This window comes from Diabrotica virgifera, chromosome 9 (assembly GCF_917563875.1).
Source record: "Diabrotica virgifera virgifera chromosome 9, PGI_DIABVI_V3a".
Taxonomy (NCBI): domain Eukaryota; kingdom Metazoa; phylum Arthropoda; class Insecta; order Coleoptera; family Chrysomelidae; genus Diabrotica; species Diabrotica virgifera.
In genome coordinates this window covers 26,359,905-26,386,284 of record NC_065451.1, presented here as the reverse complement: position 1 = coordinate 26,386,284, position 26,380 = coordinate 26,359,905, and the positions used below count along the sequence as shown (strand labels likewise).

Genomic DNA, 26,380 nt, shown 5'->3' with positions numbered 1-26,380 from the left:
TACTTTTAGAAACTCAAATCTTTAATTCTTTTTTGTTTAGGATTTGATTTGCCCATAAAATATAATAAATATTAACTACAAAAACCTTATCCTATCTGTGGTCTGCGGCCAACATATAAAAATAAACTACTTACATACAAGTAACTACAAAAAAAATATAGGTCTTTAAATTTTAAAAGAAGCAGACTTGGATGACAAAGACTCAGAATAATTTAAGAGATCACATAAAAAGAAACAGATCACATAAAAATTCTATGTGGAGTTAGGCAGGGATGTATCCTATCGCCGTTGGTATTTAATATGCACCCAGAGAGAATTATTAAGGCCGCGTCTCACCATCAAATAATTGACAGTTATTTGATCAAACTTGACAGTTAGTGACACAAAGTGAAAGTTAGTGACGTCACATCCTGAACATCTGATTCAAGGCATAATTCAAGGTCAGTTTGCTCAAACTCGACAAATGACAATCAGCTGTTAGACATAACATGATGGAATTTTAATTTTTAGTAAATAAATTAATATTCAAACAAATGAGAAGCGTTGAAAAGTCCTATTTTATGAACAATAATATTATTATATTACTGATTCTGATTACTACAACACCTAGAGTGACTCACAGCTTAAATTCTGAAATGATGCAGTCACTAGCTCAATATTGATTAGAAAATAATTACATACTGATACTGAAAGTAAGTTACTATACGTCTTCTAACATAGCACAAGCTATATGTTTTGGGTTTTTAATGTACCATACTTAAATACCTTGAATTATTTTATGTATGATTTTGATATCAGCTAAAATGATAAAGCAAACTTTTAAATAAGAATGAGAAAATAAACACAAGGCAGTGAACTATGATTGCTAATATTTTATACATCCTTCTTTATTATCAGTTACAGTTGGGGTACTATTTATGTTATTTTTTAATGTCACAAATTTTCAATAACATTCAAATCTGGTGACTGGGCTGGTGTTTTAATGACATTTCAGCACTTATAAAGCAACCAAATATGAACCCGATATAACATAACATATCGATACATTTTTGGCAAAGTAATGTAAGTGACATTTTATGTTTTTCCATTAAACTAAAGCTATTATTGTTTAGAAGGTACTGCCAAAGTGTAATAAGCCTAGAATTAATTCAAACATAATATGTCTAGGCTTACAACACTCCGGCAGTACCTTCTAAACAATAAGAGCGTTTGTTTAATGGAAAAACATGATTCGCCAAAAATGTCACTTACGTTACTTTGCCAAAAATGTATCGATATATGTTTTGAAAATCCACAAGGAAGAACTTCCTGTAGTTGGCTGTATACCATTAATTACAAGTGAAATTTAATAAAAAATTTTCTTCTTGGTAAATGGTATATTAGTTTAAAAATTCCTAAAGGGCTACAAACATGTGAACAAAACATTTTCGCTCTGTAACAAGAGCATCATCAGTGTTACAAGAACATGGTGAGCCAACCAAAAAAAAAATACAAAGGTCAAAGCCCTTTAAAAAGGAGACAAAAGTCTTATATAAATAACTACATTTGAAAAATCCAAAGGATGGATAGAAATTCCTAAGGATACGGCCCTAAAGCAACATATGACTCCCACACGTTGTAAGTGGGTCAAAAGGTAATTAGGTCATTATGTTATATTGTTGCCTGCCACCTCTTAACTATGCTGATGATGCTCTTGTTACAGAGCGAAAACGTTTTGTTCACATGTTTGTAGCCCTTTAGGGCTTTTTAAACTAATATACCTTTTACCAAGAAGAAAATTTTTTATTAAATTTCACATATATGTTTTGGATCAATGTCCTGATAAAATGGGTAATTATCATCGATACGTAATTTTTGAGCACTAGCAGTGAGACGATGTGTTAGTATATCCAAATATATGTATTGGTTCATATTACTGTTAATAAAATGCATGTTACATACTCCTGCAGACAACATACACCCCCACATCATCACTCCACCTCCTACATGCTTTCATTTTTTTTAGTTTTAGTTCTTTAGTCTATCGGACCCAAACAAGTTTATTTTCATCAGCAAATATTACTGAATTCCAAAAGTTACAATCTTTGTTAATATGCTCCCTAGTGAACACAAATAATGTAATATGCCCATTTCTTTGGCTGATAGAAGATTTATTTCTTGCAGTTCATGTAGATTATTCTTTTGTAATATCCTAAATAATTAAATTTATTTCAAAGGTTTATTAATATTTATGTATGGTATACTTGAAACCCAAAACAGCTTATGCTATTTTAAAAGACTTATACTAACTTACTTTCAGTATGTAATTTTTTTCTAATACATATTGAGCAACTGACACAAGCTAGTTTTATAGAGCTTTTCATTCACAGTCATTTGTTTCGAGCGTCTGTCATATGTTGAATAATCCCTGTATATTAATATTATACAACATATGACAGAAGCTCGAAACAAATGACAATTGATGAAAAGCCCTATTGAGTAGTGACTGCATCATTTAAGCTGTGAGACACTGTATATCAGTGGTGGCTTCGCTACATATTAAAATTGTTTTGTTGATCTTTCCTTCCTTGATTTCCTTCTTTGCTTTCTTTAGCGTGCATACTAAACAAGTTATTTATGTACAGCAGCTTTTGTAGCCAATGGTTACTCTTGTTTGTTTTCTAGATTTTTTCTCATCAGGACTTCTGATTGCTTTTTGGTTTGTTACTTTCTACCTTCTACAATTCAGAGACAGAGTTTGGGGCTTATTATTCGTCCAAGTGTTGGAATGCTTGTGGGTTTTGATATATATGTACCAACTACCTACTAGGTTTAGGTTGAAAGGCTAAGGATTTGGTTGTGAGAAATATTGTGGGATAATTGATTGCATTTGTGTGGATAAACCTGGCATCTGTTGATTTTGATCTTGGTAGTCCATCTTGAGCTGTGCCATTAGCACTAGGAAATAACTTTGTTGATATGACATATATCATTTACTTGATATCCAGTTTAAAAATACAGCACACCATTTTTAAATCCCTTTTTAACATCACTGCACTAGTAGTAGGATTGTTTCTGGTTTGTTAGTCGAAATAAAACACTTGTTTTATTTATTTTGGCCACTCATAATATTAATAAAACTAATTATATTAATTATCAGTGTAATAATAATTGTAAATCTTCAAATATACAATAAGGTTTAACTAAAAACGCACTAAAATAATTTACATTTTAAACTTATTCACAGCCGAATGTTGCTAACTGCACCAATAGCTATTAAAAAATCTGAAATTCAAATCTGATATATTTGGATCATTTCTTCTTATATCTGCAATAAGAAATTGACCATCTGCATAATATAATACAGCAAAAAGTAATGGCTGTCAGTTCCTTTATAATTTCTATAGTATCCCTTCTGAGAGGTTGAAAGTTCACCATGTTTCCATCCATAGCTTCTAGACAATGTGAAAACTGCCATTTGCTATTAAATTTATTGCTAATTTAGAAAAATTATATGCAATTGTCGTGGAAAAGCTTACCCTTTTTAATGTGAGCCCTGTGCCTACAAAGCGTAAAGCAACAATTAATCTGTAAAGAACAATATTGTTTAAATATAAATACATAGGTTAATTTAATTGATTAACTACTGTTAATTCAATCTTTGATTCGTACCTGTTCGCACTGTTGATGCTTTCACTCATAGATGTATTTTTCCCAATGTCTTCTTGTACACAATTTAGTTTTTATTAGGGCTTTCATTTCATGGAAAAAGTCCAGCTAGCCTACATTCTTTCTTTTCTATTTTTTCTGCCTGATATGCTCGAACAGTGGTAATAGGTGCCCTACTTAGTACTTGACAACAAAGTAAAGTCACAACTCCCTTCAGCACTCCTCACTCCAGCCTTTTCATTTCATTTTCAATTTTCATTGTGGATTAGATTAAGTTCAAACAAGTTAGACAACTCTTAATACAGAAAATTTGATCAAACTAGACTGATCGTGAGAACACCGATTTTTAGAATTTCAACAAACTGCAATTGTGACGTCACTTTGACGTACTTCCTCTCGTACGTCAAGTTTGCTCAAACTGTTTGATCAAATTATTTGATGGTGAGGCGCGGCCTTTAATGAGGCTCTATACGGAGTAGACGAAGGCACCCTTCTAAATGGAGAAAGAGTAAACAATATGAGATATGCTGATGACACCATGGTCATAGCAGATAGTTTAGAGGGACTTCAGAGGCTAATGGACAGAATCAATGAGTACAGTCAACAGTACGGACTAAACATTAATTCCTAAAAAACCAAACAAAATATTATCAGCAAGGAGAATATAAATCGGGCTCATCTATACACTAATGGAACGCAGATACAGTGAGTAAAACAGTATTGCTACCTGGGAACTATTATAAATGAGCAGTGGAGCAACGTACAGAAAATAAAGTGCCACATAGGAAAGGCAGGAACGGTTTTTAACAAAATGAGCGCCATCTTCAAAAGCCATGATATATTATCCCTAGATACAAAAATGAGACATTTGAGATGTTATGTTTTCTGGATATGGAGCAGAGGCATGGACGCTTACAGAGGTCATTATTAAAAAACTTTAAGCTTTTGAGATGTGGGTCTGTACAAGAATGCTGAGAATATCCTGGACAGCAAGTATCACGAACAAGGAAGTTCTAGAAAGAATGAAGAAGGAATCAGAGATTGTGTTGACCATCAAACGCATAAAAATGCAGTATGTATCTATGACACGTTATGAGAAATCAGCACCATTACTTCCTGCTGCAGCCCATATTGCAAGGTAAAGTCAAAGGTAAGCGAGGATCTGGCAGAAAGAGAATATCATGGCTGCGGAATTTGAGGACATGGTTTAAGAAAACTTCAACGGAACTGTTTCAAGCCGCAGTGAGCAAGATTATGATTGCCAACATCCGAAACGGATAGAAACCAGAAGAAGAAGTCTTTAAATTTACTTTAGGAACTTTAAATTAATGTATTACAAGTAGTATAAGTCCAAATAAATCTTACCTGTTCATGATGTCGCACTTGGGAATATGTTAACAATTCTCGACAACCATCAAATCTGTTGACACATTTAAATAAAATGTTTTCAGCAATTTTTCCATATTGTGATTCTACTGCTTCGAAATCATGGATAGATTGTTCCTGTTCCTTCTTATCAACACACCTTCCACATTGTATAAGCCTGTTGGGATAAACTTTTGTGGGTTTCACAGATAAGTATTTATGACAAAAACTGCAAAGTAAAGTCTCTAGGATATTATCTGGAAGGATAAACGCCATAATAATATCCTACAATTGCTACAATAACGAAATATAAATTGATGAATCTTCTTTTTTGATAGTGAATCACAAAAAACACAATTCGAAAATTCATAAAATATTTACTACTATTTAGCCGGAAACTCTTGTCTAAATAAGAATAAGACAGGAAGATAGAAGAGAGCCTAGATCAGACAGAGACGAGAGTTGTTTATGTTTTGTCTGGGTGCACGAGCGAGTGGCAAACAGTGTTGCCAGGTGACATGAACCATTGTCGGGTATGTAGAACAAACAAATGGTAGAACGTAGATAGAACCATAAAAATATCTTTCATAAGTGTTGCCAGGTCAAATTTATAAAAGTTACTAGATTTCACTGAAAAAAATCACTAGAATTTCACTAGATTACGCGCATGCGCAATAACGTATAATTATGCGCAGTAACACATTTTTCGTTACTGCGCATACTCGTAAGCATAGGGCTTTCATAACATTTTCAGGGGATTTCCCTATTTTTGACCTATCCAGGTTAGTTAAAACGCAAAAAGTTCTTACAATTTTATGCTGAAGTAATTATTCCGAACAACCATAATTTAAATTTAATTTATAAATAAAGAGCTAAGTGATTTTTACAAAGGTAGCCATTATGATGAAACATTTTATTTTGGGGAATAGCGGGAATCGGTAACCAGGACATGGATGGAGATCATAATACTTATTAAAAGTTTATTTATTCATCTCGTTGAAATAGATAAGACAAACGTGATTTTCTTATTAGTTGGGATAATGGATTGTCAAAGAAAACCGCACAACTATTATCTGTTATTTATGTCCTTCTCTTGACACTTGAAACTCTTGAGTTGAGGAGAGTGTCGTAATCGTGAATTGACTCATCACAGTCATCACTTTTTAAGGATTGCCATGTTTATGTTAACGTTATGGTATGTTATGACTAGGTATTAAATTGCCATCACAAATTTCTGGGGATTTTTCTTTCTTTGCAAAGAAATTTTTAAACAATACAGGGAAGTATTAAATGAATTTTAATACAAACGTATTAAAAATACTACTGAAAATATTTTTTTTTGGTATAATGTAGTAAAAATATTCAATATAATGGAAATTTCCAAAAATCACTAGAATTGTGACTATTTTGAAAAGTTATCACTATTTCACTAGATTCTTAAAAAATCACTAGATCTAGTGAAATTTCACTAGACCTGGTAACACTGGATAACAGTAGGCAGTAGGGCAGTAGGTTCAAGGGCGTCATTTGATAGGGGTGGAGGTGGTATTTGCCTGTAATATTAAATTTCTCCTATATTTGTCTATAAAATTGGAATTTACAAAAAATTCATCAATTTTATTACTATAATGATCAGTGGCGTAGCGTGAGTGTCGGCCGCCCGGGGCGGAAGACAATTTTGCCGCCCTCTTATTTAGGTATTTTAATTTATTGTATACTATACATTACATACATTAATTATAGAGAACTTTTCGGCGAGAACAGTTATCATTATTTTGCATTATACAGGTTGGATTTTAAATAAAAAAGTTTATCTAAGTTTTACAATCACGTTTATTAATACAAAAATTCTTTTACTTTAACTAATTAGATACATTGATATAACTTAGGTTTTACCGGTACCTGTCACTTAAGATTAGGTACACCTTGACGATCGACGAAATTAAATAAAATCAATTTTTAATTAGAACTGGAACGATACTATAATGTTATATTTTTATTTTTATTGAAAAGTAATATGAGTATTTGTTAGGATTAAAAACAAAACTTGCGTCTTCAATTAACAATTTATACGTCTACTTTTTTTAAGAGCAAAGTCTTTTATTGCTCCGTCAATGTCTATCCCATCACACACCTCTTGCTCAATAGACAAAATAGCCAAATTAGTTAGTCTGAGCGTGTGCTCACTACGGAGACCAAAGGACTGTATCCTCGCTCCGACCCTCGCTCCCCAGTATTTATATTCGTGAATTCTCGCATTTAAAATAATGTATTTATTTTACATAGCGATCGATAATATAGTTTTGATCGCTATGTAAAATAACATTATTTTAAATGCGAGAATTCACGAATATAAATACCAGGGAGCAAGGGTCGGAGCGAGAATACAATCCATTGCTCTCCGTAGGTAGTGAGCAAACCCTTAGAGTACTCATTGTCGATCTTAAATAATTTTTAATCAATTTCAATTTTGAAAAACTCCTCTTACAGCTGGCATTGCTTATAGCAACTGTGAAAAATATTCGGAACATTATTAAAATATTCGGCAGAGCATCTTCCAGCTTGGATTTAACAATAAATTTAAATAATTCAAGTGAGTCTGCATTAATCAATTTCGTTGCATGTAGCAGCAACGAAAGTCCGCAGTCGAAGTTTTTATAGTTTGAAACCCTGCTCGTCAATTTCTTCAGATGCGTAGTCTAGATTACATTCAGTGTTGTCTGGATCTAATAATACAGCCGGCCGGCGTTAGATGAACAAACTTATCCGTTAAATTATGTTGCTGTTAAAAAGGCTCACGAATTTCTACAATAACTCTATCTCTATCTAACGAAGAAAACAGCTTTCGTCTCAACTCATTTTCACAAGACAAGTTAGCACCTCTAGTTCCGTCATCAAAAATATTCTTTCTTGTTATGCGCCTCCGAGGTTTTATGGAAACTCCAAGTTCTTCACACATATTTTTGCATAACCTACCTACAGCGCCATTTGCTCATTCCTCTGTTTTCTCTGTCAATATCGTCTGCAATGTATTTACTTTCTGAGCGCACAATCTTATGTCAAGTCCCCTTGTTTGTAAATATGTTTGTGCATCATTCACTTTATGTAGCATCGGTTGCCACAGGCCCAAAAAACAAAGAAAGGAAAATAACTGCATCGAAACTAGTGAAGCACCTGCATCTCTCCTAGTGTTTAAGCTTTCACCTGCCTCTGTCAGTTTTTCCAAAGTGACGAGAATGTCTTTGTCATAATGCCATGTCACATTTACGGCATCGCCTCTTGCACTCCACCGCGTGTCTTGAATCCTTCTTTTGCCTGTAGCTGCTATCAGAACTTCCCAACGATATGTGTCGATGAGGAAAAAAAGAATAGCAAAGTTCTAAAGCGCCGAAAAAATTTGTGGTGATTGTTAGTCATAAACGGGGAATTTCGACAAGTCAGTATAGACGTTCTTGCCAGTCGCTACAAAATATCATTCAAAGAAAAGGAATTCATCGAATTCGTCACAAAATAAGTAATAATGAAAAATTCCGTGCTCCTTTCAATCGGTCCGAATTTGTAGTTGCGATAAAAATATAAAATGGTTCAAATATTTACAAAATATTTTTATTATTTATTGTTAAATTTTGCCGCCCCTAAAAAGTGCCGCCCCTGCCGCCCCCACTACGCTACGCCACTGATAATGATTTATTTGTAATAATTAGGAACATAAACTTTATAATACATAATTGTTTTCTAATTGCACAAAATAACTGCAGTGAGCAGTGCATTTCAATGTCCAGGCCCGCCGAGAGGGGGACCTTTGGGTACAGCCGGTACATTTTACCGGGGCCCGGCGTCGACCAGACCAAAGACGTAATTTTTCCCGTTTTTTTGCTCGTCACTTTATGTGCATAATACTTTTAATTAGAACTCGGCATACTTAAATATGACCTTTACCTCCGTTTTGAAATATAGGGCCTAGTATTGAGGCAACTGATAATTTTGAGCCCGACGCAATATTTTGCTGTGAAATATTTTGTAATATTGCCATAGAGATTGTATAATAAGCAACTTAACCAGAAGATTTAATGCGGCAATTGAAATTAATTAACTTTTTAACATTTTAAGGTCATTCCGATAGAGCGCATATTATACAAGGATAATATTTGTGAATCTCAACTTTCTCCTATAGATTTACTTAATAAAATTAAACATCCCAAATTGAAATCATATTATTTCCTAACGTCGTTAAGTAGGTACCTATAGCGTCAAGAATATTTTGCACATTACCGGCGACAGTAGCAGAAGGAAAAAGATCCTTGTTTTCTTTCTCGTATAAAAAATGCTATGAGATCTACAATGAAACAGGATATATTATAATGAATATAATAAAAATTTAATAAAATTTATATTTGAAATGATTTTTATCATCTCATCCCTTTCGGCGGCCCTGTCAATGTTACGTTAGTGTAGTGGTACCGTCGTGGTTTCCTCGCAGACAAATCATCCACCGATCCACCACTTGTTCTTTGCTCTAGGGTAGGGGTCACCAATTAGTTTCCCTGAGGGTCCATTTCGATAACCTATGACACTTCCGGGGTCCGGAGTCCGGATTTATGCTGCCTGCATCTTAAAACATCACCTTTTTTGTCCCCGAAAATATGTTTTTAGCATTTTTAGGTCATCTTAAACAAAAAAAAATCTGTCATTTTATTAAAACTAAGTTTTTTTTTTCTGAGTTTTCAAGCATAGCAAATGCATATTTTCGCATTTTTCAGATTTTAAATCGCTTATAACTCGAAAACTATCAACTTTTCAGAAATATGACAAGGGACCTTTTTTGTTTATAATTACCCAAGAAACCTAAAAATACATTTTTCGAGGCAAAAAACTAATTTTGAATTTGCTTATTTGTTTAAAGAGGACATTTTTGAACAGGAATCCACAAAGAATTCGAGCCAGAAACATTTTTCATACGAAAGTGGCCTCACACATGAACTAATATGGAAAGGAAAACTAATAATATCTGATTGTTTTTTGGTTACTGTATACTTTTCTGTAAGTTTTCCTGGTACAATAAATAAAATATAAATTCATTGTGTACCTTTTTTTTATGTTATTATCAGCATATTTTGAAAACAGCAGTATTGTAAATTGTTACTGAGAATATTTTAAAGTTAGGAATTTATATTTTGACAGCTAATGAAGTTTTTACGACATCTTTAATTTTGTAGAAAGAAAACTGAGGAATTTAAAATTAATAATTATAGTACAAAATGCTTATTAACATGTTATCTTTTCTACATTACTTCCAATACAAGGTGTTTGTTGAAAACTTATTAAATCTGAAAATTATTTTAATTAAATGCACATCTAAAAAGTACTCCTACTTAACATATAGTAAAGAGGAAATGAATATAAAAAAATGAACATGACAATTTTATATTACAGTTTACTTAATTTCAAAATGAATGATTAGTAAGTATAACAATAAGGGGGAAAACTCTTTACAAAATTAAATTATCAGAGAGACAAATGACATTTTTTATGTACAACCTGTCTGAAGTTTGGAGTGAGTTTAGTGAAACTAAGTCTCACTAGGGAGTTGAGATATTCATCTGTTAAGTGAGATCTCTACCGATTTTTAATAAAGTTCATTCTTGATATAGCGGCTTCGCACACATAAGTAGAGCCAAACATAGTACACAATTTCATGGCCAAACATTTTCAAAATTGCCAAACTCTAGGTATATTCTGAATTTATTGAAGGTCCGCACAAAACTAGCCCACGGTCCGGATGCGGACCGCGGTCCGCTAATTGGTGACCCCTGCTCTAGAGGTATTTGTTTTTTCATTTCTTCTCGTTCAACCGCCATCAACATAAGTGAAGACCTTTCATCACCAGTAGAACTTCAAGAGCACAGAGAAAAATCTTTCATTTCCAGCTGTGGAGATAGGCATTGGAGCAAAAATATACAGCCGTTTTATCACTTCTGAGTATGCGACTGGAATCAGTCTGATGCCTTCTCTACACATTGGCAGACAAGTCTGCGGATGCATCTGCCGATGTACCATCACGAGTCACGAGCTGACCGCTGACCACACATCTGTAGGTATACATCTGTTCTGAACTTAGATAAGGAAAAAAGAGAGGACGGGTAACACTCATCTAATGCCTCCTCTACACATCGGAAGACGTGTCCGCGGACGGCATCTGCGTATGCATCCGCAGATGTGTAGATGGGGTAATTTGATCGTCTGTTGTTTACCTCGGACCTCTACGACGCATTAGTTTTCGCAGTGAATTAAAAGTAGATATTGCGTTACCTGAGAATTAACACAGACTTAACGATTTACAGATGTGTGGTCAGCGCGTGATGATACATCGGCAGATGCATCCGCAGACGCGTCTGCCGATGTGTAGAGGAGGCATAACACACACGTTCCAAAAGTGAAGTCAGTTTTTGGTTTGTTTGCCACCAAAAACATGGCGGTCACGTCAAATATAACAATGGGTTGCCAGTGGTGGGTGTTCGTTGAAGGTTAAAATTTCATAAAAAATAAAGAAAATCCTCATCTAAAATTCGTAATAAAAACATATGTATGTATTGACACATATGTACGTAATATGAGCAACTTAATAAAACATTTACCGTACCTACACAAATTCTTCATTTTAAATACATTTCATGTTTTCATTTTAAATACTCAATGCATAACAATACCCCAACCTACGTCGATGATCAAAATCTCTGGTGTCGGTTTGGCTTCACTTTTGGTCATAGGATTACTCGTCCTCTCTCTTTCCTTGTCTAAGGTTCTGAAGCTGAAGGCATAAGGCAATTAAGGCATTCAGTCTGTGTTAATTCTCAGGAGACGCAATATCTACTTTTAGTTCACTGCGAAAACTCGGTAAAAAGATAGAGACGATACGCACAAACAAATACCTACTTAAAATACGATAAAAAAGGTTCATTTGTTGCATACGATATTGATATTTCAAGCTGTATTTATTTATTTATTTATTAGGTGAGATAAGCCAGTAATCAAATTGTTAACTCCTAGTGTAAATATTTATACAGTATGATGTAAATGTTTGAAATAAATTAGTTATTCCTCGTAAACCGGCGACTTTAAGCAAAAATCCCGAAAAAGGTCAATTTTTATTTTTAAATTATGATATTTTGGCATATGATCATATGAGTGACGTCATCCATATAGGCGTGATGACGTAATAGATGTTTTTTTAATGAGACTGGGGGTCGAGTGATGTCTTATTTGAAAGGGAATTCAATTCTGTATTCAGTAATATAAATATTAACATAATTATTTGTACAGGGTATGCAAAAAAAAATCGTTAAAATAAATTAATTAACAAATAAAGAAGAATGTGGGCAATTTATTTAATTCAAAATACATTTTACTGCTGCCAGAAAACCAAAAACATGTTTATTTGACAACCAAGTATTTTCTTTTTCTTTTCATTCTACGCCTAAACCAATAAGCCACTACAACGTCTTCATCACTTGAGCTCATAATTTTAACTGGCATGAATTGTGCTTCCATCATCATCATAATGGTCGCGGCGATTTGTCGTCCGTTCTCTATGAACCTTCCTAGCAATATATCGTGGCGATAAAATGTCGCTTATCGTCTATCGCCAGAGTATGAACGCCGCCTAATGCGTCGTAGAGGTCAATTAAATGTGTTTGGAAAGGGATGGGACGTCGCACCGAAACCCTTTGATCTATGCTGGTTAAACCGACAACAATGGGATATTTAGGCATTAGAGATTCGAGTAAATTAAAGATTCTTCACAGTGGCGCACCTAGCATGTTTCTCTGGGAGGGGTTGGCTTGGTCACCGAAAATTGTTTGTATTGTTTTTGAAAGACAAGTTACAGTTTTCTACTATTTTTAGGTACATATATTTTAACTCTTATATAACTCTTTTACATATATTTTAGGGTACATATCGCACACCTAGTTCAATAGTGCCACAAGTACAAAACACAATATTCTCGAGAAATGAGAAAAACGTTCTGTAGTAAATGCGTTATGCCCTGTAAATAATTTATTTTGAGAGTGACTGGCTTCAAAATTACAATTTAGGTAGTACATTATACACTTATTGGCTGGATCTTATTACAATTTATTAAAAATAAAACGTTATTCTTGTTTTGATAGTTATGGTGATACTGCATTGTGAAGAAAGTCATTTATAAAACAATACTTAGGAGATACGGCGGCAATATAATGAAAAAATCAATTGATTTTTGCAGTTGTGGCCGTATTGAATTATACCGGTTGTATTGTGGCAGTGTATATTATCGCCACATCTCTCTTGATTTTTGCAGTTGTGGCCGTATTGAACGTATTGAATTACATCGGTTGTATTGTGGCAGTGTATATTATCGCCACATCTCCCAGTTATGGCCGTATTGCATTTTCAAAACCTCCAAAAACCTTACAGTGAAATACCGAAGTAACTTACTTTATACTTATCCAAATCAATATTTTAGTTCAGGCTGTATTGCATTAGATGGGCCATTATATAGGCAATATTTTACACCCTTAACCCAAAATTCGAATTTTTTGCAGTTGTGGCACAATTGAACTAGGTGTGCGATATATTGTTTGCTCTGGGAGGGGTTTTAACCTCCAAATCCCCCCTGGGTGCGCCAATGATTCTCCATCGCATGTTTGTAAGTAAAGGGTTCCTGGTTCCTGGCTATAGGCAATTGCAGATGTATAGACGTTCTAGATTTAGAACATGTAGAGTATGGAGACCTACACAGAGGAGAGGAATCGAGATAGGACCACCTTGAAATTTGTGTACACGATTTTGCCTGTTTGCTTGGTTTCTCGCTAGGGCGGCGGTGGCGTAGAGATAGATGCTAGTTTTGCATTGAAGTGAATGTGGAAAGTTCGAAAATAATTAATTATTCGTAGTTAATATAAGATTACTGGTTTTGGTGGTTAATATTATTTAAATATGAGTGCCAACAAAGTTAGAGGAACTGGTCCGAATATGGGCTATGTATTTAATATGGGCCACCCCACTATCTATGAAACAAGTAGTGTTATCTGTTAGAAAATGCTCAAATATACTAGAAGGCCCCTCTCTTGTCATATATTTACAGATTCGTCGACCAGCACATATGTTGTTGTTACACAGTGTACACCGTTTGATTTTGACTTTTGAAAAAAATTTATTGGGCAAGTTTATATTACGTTATATTTGTGTTTATTGACATTATTGCGGAATTGATATATTATGCTTGTGTGGCAGAAAAAGGGAGGAAAATAGTTTTGATATAGGTTGGAAACAAAAAATAATTACAAAATCGTAAGCTAATATTTTTCTTGAACGTACATATTTTGAAATATGGGCCCCTTGTATGACGTAAATATGGGCTAGGGGCCCATATTTAGACCGCTCGCATAAATCTAGCAGAACTATTGGAAACGGCATTATTTTTGAAATGCCAGGCGGCAGAGATAGCTAAGAATTGTTTTAAAGTAACAGAAATAGGGCCAATAAATATAACCATTTTTTATGATGCTGATTTCAGTGCTGAAAAACTTGAATCTGAGAAAACTTGTAACTTGACTGAAATTTATTTGGAAGCATTGACAAGCGACCTTGCAAAAACGATTTTCTTCAGAAAATATAACAGTTCGTTCAGAAGATCAAGGACCAAGTTATTCTAAAGACCCAGATCAACTATTAAGGAAAACAACGAACACAACAACTGTGCTAGAACACCGTTCAAAACATTCAAGAGTCCATTCGTTTTTTCAACTGTCCCATCAGTTACGAAGCGAGCGTCTTCAAGAGGAAGGAAAAATTCTCGTTCTCAAGTTATAATTTCATCTTCGTATAAATCAGACCTTAAATTATCAATTGAGAATATAAATAAATCAAAAAAAGAACGGGGAAGAGAACTGTGTTTTCAGTTGAATCAAAAGAAAATGTAAAAACCAAGGAAGGAAAGGGGGGAACTTCCTAATAAATTCTGCGCTAAAGCCGAAAGAAAATGTAAAGAAACTCAAGAGAAAAATCAAAATCAAATTCAGTTCGGATGAAGAAGAGGAAGAGGAATTTTTGCCTGCTGACGAAGACCTTGACGTAAAACAGATAGGACAGTATTCTCCTGAAAGCAATGACACCGCATGTCTATTTTCTGAACAACAGTTTTCTGATGATACTAGAGGAGAACCGTGGGTTCAATGTTCAATGTTTAATGTGCAATGTCTGGGCACGTGAACAGTGTTCCGGAACTGAGAAAGACTCTTACGTTTGCGATTTTTGCAGTTAATTTCATTTTATTTTTTCACATATATGTTTCTTATTCTCCAAGCATAAATTGTTGGCTAGGTTATTCCGTATTTTTGTTGTCAAAAGAAAATTTTGTTAGTTTTTGAATGGGGCCCATATTTTAGACAGCCTGGCCTGGTTAGAAAAATATGCCCCACATCATACTATTACCCGTAAAATAAATAAACTTTGTTATAAAAAATACATAGTTAGCAGTTTTTTTTTCTAAGGTCTCATAGCATGTATAAATGACATTTAGACATTGTTATAAAATATTATAAGCAAGTTTCGATAGAAAAACAAATGGGGGGCCCATATTCGGACCAGTTCCTCTAATATTACAAGACTTTTTATAAAGATTTGTCTTTATGTTATTTATAACGTTCACGGATTATATTCGCTTGTTTGTTATTTCCTTCGGTGTAAATAAAATTTGCGTTTTACCTATTATTGGTTTTTATTTTAACCTGAAAATTATAATGATAATAGTAAGAGGATCTTGAAAGTTTTTCTGTCGAAACAATGCATTTTTTTGAGACAAAACATTTCACAAAAATTAACACTAATTTGATAAAAGTCAGACTGTCGTCTGTAGTTAATTTACATATATTTTAATTAACTAAATTTAAACATTTGTATATAAGCTTTCAGAATATAAATGAAATGTGCAAAAGAAAAAGCATTTTAAATTTTGATAAAAAGAATAATTAAAAAAAATTTTTATCAATAAACTTCAAATAATTTAAATAACGTTTTAAACTTTTTAACTTTTTAAAAACAATTAAGTAGGTACAGTTAAGTTCCATTTTTTCAACTAACAAACATTTTGATATGGTTCTTTTCATGAGCATTTTTCAGTGCGTCACAGTTTTTCGATTTCTCTCTAACGCATTAAATTGTATGTGACAGAAAAAAACGCACGTCGCTGATTACATTTCGTCGGTGACATTTATAACATTTAATCTAGTTGTCAATAGATGGCGCTAATAATATAATATTAAATAATATTATATTATTCCATATAAAACAAATTTAATCTGTACAATTTATCAGACTATACAAATCAAAGAAAATACCATTTTATAAATGCAATAAACAAAATTGATTTGTTTTTATACCAATAAATATTTTTATACCATAAAATGTGACAACTGTCAGATTTAACTAAAATGTCATGTTAGAATAAATGTCATAAATGTGTATTTATCACGGACTAACCTTTTTTTCTATCATTTGTGACGCACTGAAAAATGCTCATGAGGGATGGCGGTTTTTGACAAAAAACCGGTTTTCGGTTATACCGGTTTTTTTTGCTTACGGTTTAACCTGGCGGTTATAACCGGCCAAAAAAAACCGGTTTTTGGAAAAACCGGTTTTCGGTTTTTTTAATCCAATAGGTTACAAAGTTACATTTACAATTACAATTTTCCTCTCCTCCCAAAATCAAAAAATTCCCCAACCATTTCAACTTATAAAAAATTTCCCAGACTCTTTGAAATGGGATTTAAAAAAAAATAATATCAACATAAATATTTTACTTAAAAATAAATTGGATAATGCAATATATCTTTTATTTTTACTACCATCAAAAAAAATTTATCATGTATTACTTTTAACACGTTTGTATAATATATATTTCTAGAATAGGTACATTTTAACTCATTTAATACTTCCTGTATGGGTGTATCGTTTTGAAAACGTAGGGAAATTCTTGGAGCTTCGTATTCGTAATCAGTAATACGATATGCATAGGCAGAGCCAGTGTTGCCAGACATACGATAATTATCGTATTTGTACGATAATTAAAGGTATTGTACGATGTACGATCAATATGAATAAATGTACGATAATTTCTGAATTATTTGAAATTCATAAACAATTGATCGAAAAAAACCTTTTTTTGCTTATTTTATAAATACATATATTTACTTTAATTTATAAAAAAATGTTAATAACATAACTGTTATTTATTATCCTAACGAACATTTTTAATTTGAACAAAGATGAGGATATTTGTATTGGGTCTGTTAAAAGGTAGGTACACCTGTGGTAAATTTTTCTAAAAAGTCTACAACAGGAAAAAATGTGCAGTTTTATTTTTGTTATAAATAAATTTATTCATTATAACAAAACTAAAGCATCCTTGATATTTAGTATTGCGTCTGTTAGGCGGCTCTATTTGAGTTACATACTTTGGATTAAAAAAAATGAAGAAAATGCTATAAAAGTCGAGAAAATACATTTTTTAAGGTGATACAGTAGCGATCAACAGGTAGCAAAAACGCGTTCCAAGATTGCGGCTGTAATTTTGAATATTTTTTCGAGATATTTGGCACATGTATTCGTAATATAATAAAGAATGGCGGTACAGAGCCCAATTTGAAAAATATATTAATATGTGGAAATTACTCTGTAATTAAATACAATATTAAAAAAACGAGCCTGTACCGCCATTAAGAAGAACAAAAAAATACACTTTCTTCCAATAAACTTTTTTATCCGATGCCTAGATTTTGTGTCATTTTGGAACTACTAATGAAATAAAAAATTTTAGTAGTTCCAAAATGACACAAAATCTAGGCATCGGATAAAAAAGTTTATTTGAAGAAAGTGTATTTTTTTGTCCTTCTTAATGGCGGTACAGGCTCGTTTTTTTAATATTGTATTTAATTACAGAGTAATTTTCACATATTAATATATTTTTCAAATTGGGCTCTGTACCGCCATTCTTTATTGTATTACGAATACGTGTGCCAAAAATATCTCGAAAAAATATTCAAAATTACAGCCGCAATCTTGGAACGCGTTTTCGCTACCTGTTGCTCGCTACTGTTTCCTCTTAACGTATACGTATACCGATTTTGAACTTTGAATATTTTTTATGATGAATGATGATTATTGATCATCATATATGATGATGAAGGTAGTCTTTGAATACTCATACCTGAAGTATCAGTTTTTTGCAATGTGATAGCAAAAGAGGTAAAAAATAAAATCTACCGAAATTGGACGATTTCTACCGAATAATTTCTGTAGCATTGTACAATATTTTCGTTATGATCATCTGGCAACACTGGGCAGAGCATTATTTTTGGTAATCAGATAAAATCATTCACCGACTTTCATTCAATGTCAAGGGTTAAGAGTTAACTGTGAAAAATAGATGATGTTTGGCTTGCGTCTAATTCAAACAGACACTTCTTATGTAAATATTATGATTACAAATACCTTTTCAAGGAAATATTAAATAAAACTTAATAACTGATTCTGCTGGCTGATGTGAGATTGCACTTTCCGTTGGCTTCTGTATTTATAAAATAAAATAAAATTTGAATTATGGTTTTGTTTGGAATAGTTACTTGAGAATAATAATTATGATTGGGATCCCAAATAATACCTAACCTAATCCTAATCACCGTAAAAACCTAATAACCGGTTTTTACTTTAAAAATAAAAAACCGGTTATAACCGGGACAAAAAAATAACCGGTAAAACCGGTTATTGCGAAGTAAAAAAACCGGTTTTAGGTTTAAACCGGTAGGTTTTTCCCATCCCTAAGTCATGAAAAGAACTATATCAATTAATTTGCAGTTTAAATACGATTGGTATATAAATGTGACAGTTAGATAATAATGTGACAAAATATTTCCGCTTCAAAATAAGCTGTCCCACATATTAAAGTAATGACAAATTTAAATTTGATGTCACACGTCCATCTACAATTTAATGGTATAGAAAGAATACACTTTTTTCTACGGCCGTGCTAAAAGAGCCACTTTCACGCAGGCATTTCGTTTCCGAAAGTTACACTTTCCCGCACGGCGTGCGTGAAAGTAAATTTTCCCACACAGCGTGCAGGAAAGTAAAATACAGTGTAATATGGCATTATAATGTATTATAATACATGCAATAAACTAATATTTAGATATTATTTACTAATTTATTTCAAATTTATCTTATTGTGGTCATGTTTTAATGAAATTACCGGGATAATTTCATTCATAGGAGATTCTGACCAATAGAAAGCTACAGAAATAAAAATTAAACTGATTATTTTTTGATGATTTTAACTTCCAATCGTATGGTAAGATATTTGATCACGTGTTTAATTCCGTCCAATCAGATTAAAATTATACTGAGAATTATCTACTGTAGAAAATTCTCGATATAATTTTTTTTATGTAGATTGTTTCTGTTTAATGGGAACCAGTTTCCTAGTTTTGACAACTGTCACATTCAAGAAAATATCCATAATATACGTATTAAAAAATAATCTTCCGAATATCACACGACAGTAAGAATAAATAAGAAAATAATGCTTCATTTTTACTCAAATTTGTTGTCATTGGGCAATAGCCACTCGAGCCCTGCGGGCTCTCGTGTCTATTGCCAGACAACAAATTTTCGAAAAACTGTCGCATTATTTTCAATTTATTCTCACTCTTGTGATATTATACCCGATAATTTTTGATAATTTCCCGTCGTCAAGTATATTACGTCAGATGCCCTTCGTTACTATGAAAAAATACATTCAGTGACATTAATGACAATTAATGTTTTAAAAATTATAAAAGTGATGACTTTCAACCGTCAAATACTTATAACAACTGTGTGTTTAATTGTACTAATTTGTATTTACATAAATAAATTACAATAAAATTTTGGTTTTGAACAGTTTTATTCATGAAATAATCGCAACAAATTGCACTCGATCTCTAAAATTAATATAGAATTTTAGAGCTCTTGTGCAATTACTACTGATAATTCGATGAAATAAAATTATTTTGACATACCTAATATTTAAAAGTCAGATCAGTAGACAATTACAATGGTTTTGAATAGTCGTCATGGAAGCCAATATCGTCGTCGTGGTAGCCAATTATATTGAAAGTTTGGTTTTGACAACCTTATCAAATAATTAATTTGTGTATTTTCACTTCTAAATAAAAATTGATATAACTCTATTTTTTGTGTTTTTTTTTTCAAAAGTACGGCCCTAGAAAAAATATTGTTCCTAACTCATGCGGAGAGTGTCTTCCCCGCACTCGACTGCTTGCCCGAACTCCGCTATCGCGTCGTTCGGGTCAACGGCAGTCTCGTGCGTGAAAGTATCACTTTCCGCACTAGTTAGGAAAATAACTATTTACCACACGTCGATATGTTATAAAATTAAAATAATTTATTTTTGGCATAAAACATATTCAGCACTTATCAACCAATAAATTAATGTCTAATCACTCTAAAAACATTAATAAAATGAGTTAAATATTAAATAAATCCATAAGAGCTAATGTATTTGTAGCACCTATTCGAACACTTGCACCTCTGGCGGCCACTGCTGAAAGCTGAATTAGAGGTTGAAAAGTTAGCCCACAAACGATGCATTGCGTTTCTACTCCTTCTTACGAGTCTCCATAATGTAGAGTTTATTTTAGTAGTTGTAGTAGTTTTCTATTAATGGCTTTAATTTCTCTTCTGCCATGAATGTTTGATTTTCTTTCTAAAGGCATCCGTTACTAAGAACAGACCTTCATTTTCTCTGAGAAGCTGTCGATAACTTAGATTATATTCCACGAGAATGATGTCGATAACTTCAGAGTATGTACCAGTGGTGTCATGGTGTGGGAACGCGTGGGAACGCCGTTCCCGCACTGGTTAAGCAAAGAAAAAAAAATAATAGAGAATTTAGGTTTTGTAAACAAAAATTAGCAGTGTGTTCCGGCACTGCGTTCCCGCACTGCTAATTTTGCCATGACACCACTGGTATGTACCTACCTATTATATATGGCCATTGTTTCGGAATAATTATGGCCAGTTGTCGACATTATAACTCGACTCTCCTTGCAACGAGTTTATGAGGAACAGTTTTCAACACTACTACTGTCTTTACCAAAAATTTAGCCTTCTCTAAAATATCTGGGTATGTCTCGTCAGTTCTGGATTTTTTAAGTTCTTCTTTGGTACTTTTGTTTAGATGCACGGCGGCTGCTAAGTTAAATTCTTCAGTTTGCAGCTGCTGCGATAGACAATAAGTAATGCCTAATATCTTTCTCATACCACAAAGCAGAACTATGAAGATATTCTACATTAATTGCACCGCCATCTTGATTTTAAACGAGAACCAAGTTTTTGCTGAATATCTCCGCCATTTTCAACTTTTCGACAAAAAGTGTAGGAACTGAAATTGTTGAAAATGCGATCTTCTATTAGTAAAAATTTCGATACCTACGAGATGGTACTCCTTTTGTATTGACTTCCCCCACACTAATTGAAAAATATCAGACAGTAATTTTTCTATTTTTTAATGCGTTGTTTCCCAAGATATGTACCTATAGTGCAGTCACTGAAGGTTTTCACCTCCGATTTCGTTGAACCTCCATCGATTTTCATGAAAATTGGTGAGTAGTTAGAGGATACCTCAAGGAAAAAAGGTGACATGATGCGAACTTGCGCTTTTACCCTGGGGGTGGATGCCACCCTTTTTCTGGGGTGAAAATTATTTTATTAAAAATAATTCCATAAATCGATAGAGGGACAAATTCTAAGCAAAATTTGTGATATAAAGTTATTAACATAAATCAATACCTTTGGAGTTATTAAAGATCAAAAATCTTATTTGTTCGAAAAAAAAATACATGTTTTAAAGGTGTTTTTCATGTATAACTCAAAAACTATGAGCTTCTACAAAAAAAATATTACCAAAATTGAAGATAATAAGAAACTGAATACACTTTTCACTTAAAGAACTAAACTAATGTTAATTCAAAGTAAGTTATGGGTAATTCAATGTATATTTTTTTCGACGAGTACTCAAATCTAAGTATTTAAGCTTAAATAACGGGAAAACGATGCATTTTATAAAATATACCAACTAAACACTTGTCAAAGTAGTTCAAAATACCTATCAGATGAGCTCCATAAAGAAGTTAACAGCATCAAAATTGAGTAAATTATGATGGAAATAAGAGAACCCCCAAGTAGCAATTTTTCGACGCATTGGTTGTCAGTACAAACAAATGCACTGTCTACAACGTTGCCCGAGAGCATTTTCAGTTGTTTCGGCCAACGTCCCATACCCCGACTGACATTACGATGTTACAACCTGTAGTTATACGGGTAACTAATTTATTACCATTTTGACAACTACATATCACACTTCAGTTTTTTCAACAATCGCAACGACTTAAAAATGTTATAATGCTAAACTAATTATTATATATTTTATTTTGATAGAAATTTTCGATTTATTTAACAACCTGTTTATTTGTTTTTTTAATAGCTGGTTTCCATTCCATTGTTTTATCAGTAGATTTGAGATTTGATAACCATCTTTGTATCTGCTTTGGTAGACAGGGTTGCCAGGTCAGTTTTAACTCTTTCAGTAGTTTTGTTTTCACAAAATCAGTAGATTCTTTTTAGGCCATGTAAATATACAGTAATACAGTGATATGCACATCCGTCCTAAATGTCCCAAGAGCAATTCCACAAAATTGGAAACCTAATTATTCCAAACCACCAACTGGTAATTATCATTTTTTAGCTAAAATCTACTAAATCAAAAACTAAAATATACTCTAAAGTATTTTTGGGATATATTTGGGATTTTTTATAATAAAAACAACAGCTATTTTAAGGGAATAGGCGCAAAATGTCGTCTGTTAAAATGTTCAATGTATTTTAAATGTTTTCGTTTTTTTGAGAATCCTTAGAAAACTAATAAGTATTTTTGAAAAATTTAAACGCACAAAGAAAGATTACGTTATTACCGAGGACCGAAAGTCCCTGAAAACTTCTATAATGTTTATTTTAATACGTTACAGGGGTGAAAAAAAGAAAAAATTTAGTGACTTTTAATTCCAAATATCTCGTTCAAAAGAAACGTTTTGGTTTTTCTAAATAATGCAGTCTTTCATTCTGCGTTTAAATTTTTCAAAAAGACTTATTATAGTTTCCTCATGATTCGAATAAAATGGATCAAATTCTGTTGAAATATACCAAAAATCTACTAAAAAATATTGCCTACTAGAATTTTTTAAAAAATATCAAAAATCTACCAAAAAAGTAGAAATCTACTAAATGTGGCAACGCTGTTAATGAGAATGATACACTTTTGACACTGGTCACATGACCTCTGTCACCCAATAAGAGGGTGCGTTCTAAAATGGTTTTGATAGTCGGCGCGGCCGGGTTTGATTGGCGATTGGACTTCTAAGTTGTCTTATCCGTCTAAGGTTGGTAATTAGGTATTTTTTTAGTAATATTGGTAATATTGTTTAATGCGCCATTTTGGTTTTACTCGAGATTTTTGGGATGTAAAGAAAATGAAAACACAGAATATAAAAAATGCAGGCATTTTCTGATAACTTTAAAAGCACCATCAATACATTAAATTTATACCATCTTTAACATAAATTTTGACTTGTCAAAAATGTCATAAAAAAAGCAGCGCGTGTTTTTTAAAGGTGAAATATCCATATTTGACGGTAATCTGAGATGCGTTTATAAATTTCACATCAGGTAATAAGTCCTTTATGTATTTATATCATATAAATTTAAATACCCAATACGATGTCAAAACAGTTTACTTTTTGGTTTTCGCATTCACCATACAGGTGTTAAAAATATAGGTAAAAAAACATAACTAGTCTGACTCCTTGAGCAATCATTGCACGCGCAGGTGCTTTTTATAGTCGCTTCAGTTGTCCTATGCAACGGTTACGAAACGATGTTGCTTAAACAGGAGGTTGCCTAGGCAACGTCAAGACAACTCAAAAATCGTCCACCAAATCAGTGCAGAATAGGGTCGTCTTTTAGGCAATAACAACGTTGTAAGAAAACGTTGCCACGCGGTAGACAACGTTGTCGCGTCGACGAATTGCTACTTGGGCCATTTCGAATTTTTTAGGAAAGTGAAAAATAAAACATACGCCATTTCCAGGGTAAAAAATAACCGAGATAGAAACGTTTAAAACTTAAATTTTGCTGCTTAAAAACCTTTGATTTTTAAAAAAGTTAGGGGTTTAATAGATTAAATTCAACGTGTTTTAATAGCCTTCGGAATTATCTTGCAAATCTTTTTTAGGTGAACCTAATATCGTAAAAATTAACGGAGTTATTTAAAAAAACAATGAAATTTTTTGGAAAATTTTTAAAAGATAGTTTGAAAAATTTTTGAAGCATAAATTTTAATGCTATCAGCTTGTTCGGAATCTCATTTGATAGATATTTCTAAGTACTTTCACAAATGTTTAATAAGTTTATCTTATAAAATGCATCACTTTCCCGTAATTTAAGTTTGAATACTTAGATTTGAGCACTCATCGAAATAAATATACATTCAACTACATACCTATAACTCTTATAGTTAACATTAAAAGGTTTTTTTATAACGAGTTTATTTTATTTTTAATTAGCTTCAATTTTGGTAATACATAATAACTTTTTTGTAAAAAACTTATATTTTTGAGTTATTTATGAAAAATCGGTTAAAAACATGCATTTTTCTCACGAAAAATTAAAATCTTTGATCTTTATTAACTCAAAGAGTTTTGATTTATTTTAATAACTTTATATAACCAATTTTGCTTAGAATTTGTTCCCCTATCTAATTTGGTGTTATTTTTAATAAAAAATTTTCACCCCGAGAAGGGGTGGCCCCCAGGGTAAAAGCGCAAGTTGGCACCATGTCACCTTTGTTCCTCGAGATATCCTCTAATTACTCACCAATTTTCATGCAAATCGATGAAGGTTGAACGAAATCGGAGGTAATAGCTCATATCCACCTTCAGTGACTGCACTACTTACTATTGTAAATTTTTATAACATATTTTAAATATTTCAATTGCTTTGTAAACAGTGTGCCAATTTGAATGCAAATAAAAACAATAAATTTTTCTATGGATGCTATACAATGTGCCATTTCTTCAGTGAGAAAAGTCGACCATTGCTGGTTTTCCATATAAATGATCGTCGTTTCCATGGTAAAATACCCAATACAAACACAATTATTTTTGTCAAACAAAATGTGTCGAAGCAAAACTTACCAAGAATTACCTTTTAAAACTGTTCAAATATAACTGTGAATTATAATGTTAAATAAATAAAGTATATTATTAAGAATATTAAATACCTACATTATGTATATTATGTATATGTATTTTATTTCAATTTTGGCATATAATCTACATAAAAGCACCTAAATTATTTAATTTTGAAGTTTGAACTCTTGACAAAAACCGCATCCATAGAAAAAGTACAGTGTACAACACGTGAGAAAATGACATATTTCTCCCTCGCTTGATTTGCGGAACTCGCGCCTATTGTTGTACAATATACTATTTCTTATAAAAGACTTAAACTTAAAAGGGTAATAAAATAAGCAAATAAGTTAAATGAATTTTAATTATTACAAGAATATAAATAAAACAATAAATGCTTATAAATAATACGAATTATACAAATTATTATAATTAAAAGCGGATTACATACAGGAAGAATGTATTTTTTACCTATTTTGCCTATTCTAGATATTTTTTGCACAATTCGCCTTTTTTGAGCTGGTATGTAAACATTTTTTTTCAACCTTTAAAATTTATTTAAATTTAGAGAAAAATTCTAGCTAGATATTTTGGGCTGTAGGAAACTGAATTATAATTTTTGTTGTCTTATATTTCTCATAATATCCTTTCAATAAAAAAATATAAACAGCGGACTAATTTGCTTAGGGTCAGTCAGGGTAATTGGAAACACTATTTGAAATATCATTTCAAATAGCATTTGAAATTTATTTAAAAATATACTGTTTTATATTATAATAAAATAAAAGCTTTTGGCTATTATACGATAAGTCTACAGTAGAATGTCTTAAAAACTAGTAAGAAAGTCACAAAAAATAAGATATTTAAAGTTTCCATTTACCCCAGAAATTTTAAGAGAAAAACTAAAAAATGGGGTAAACGTAAATAACAATCTCAGGATTTTAAACACGTAACAATATGGTCTTCAATTTTGGCTGACCATGCAGTAGGCACCCTAGTTCCATCTTATCAGTCGGTACGTTTCTACC

The 26,380-nt window shown here is 32.4% G+C and overlaps 1 protein-coding gene across 2 annotated transcripts in view; it reads right to left on the bottom strand.

Moving 5' to 3' along the window:
• LOC114332060 (uncharacterized) overlaps nucleotides 1-26,380 on the bottom strand; it is a 58,064-nt gene that overhangs the window by 10,635 nt on the left and 21,049 nt on the right. Inside the window, exon 1 of one of the 2 annotated variants that reach the window (XM_028281766.2) lies at nucleotides 5,014-5,541. The exons of the other annotated variant lie outside the window; for it this stretch is intronic. Within the exon in view, the coding sequence (XP_028137567.1) occupies nucleotides 5,014-5,289 (276 nt within the window). The 5' untranslated portion in view covers nucleotides 5,290-5,541. Of the gene's footprint in view, nucleotides 1-5,013; nucleotides 5,542-26,380 lie in introns of those variants that run through there. 2 annotated transcript variants of the gene reach the window in all.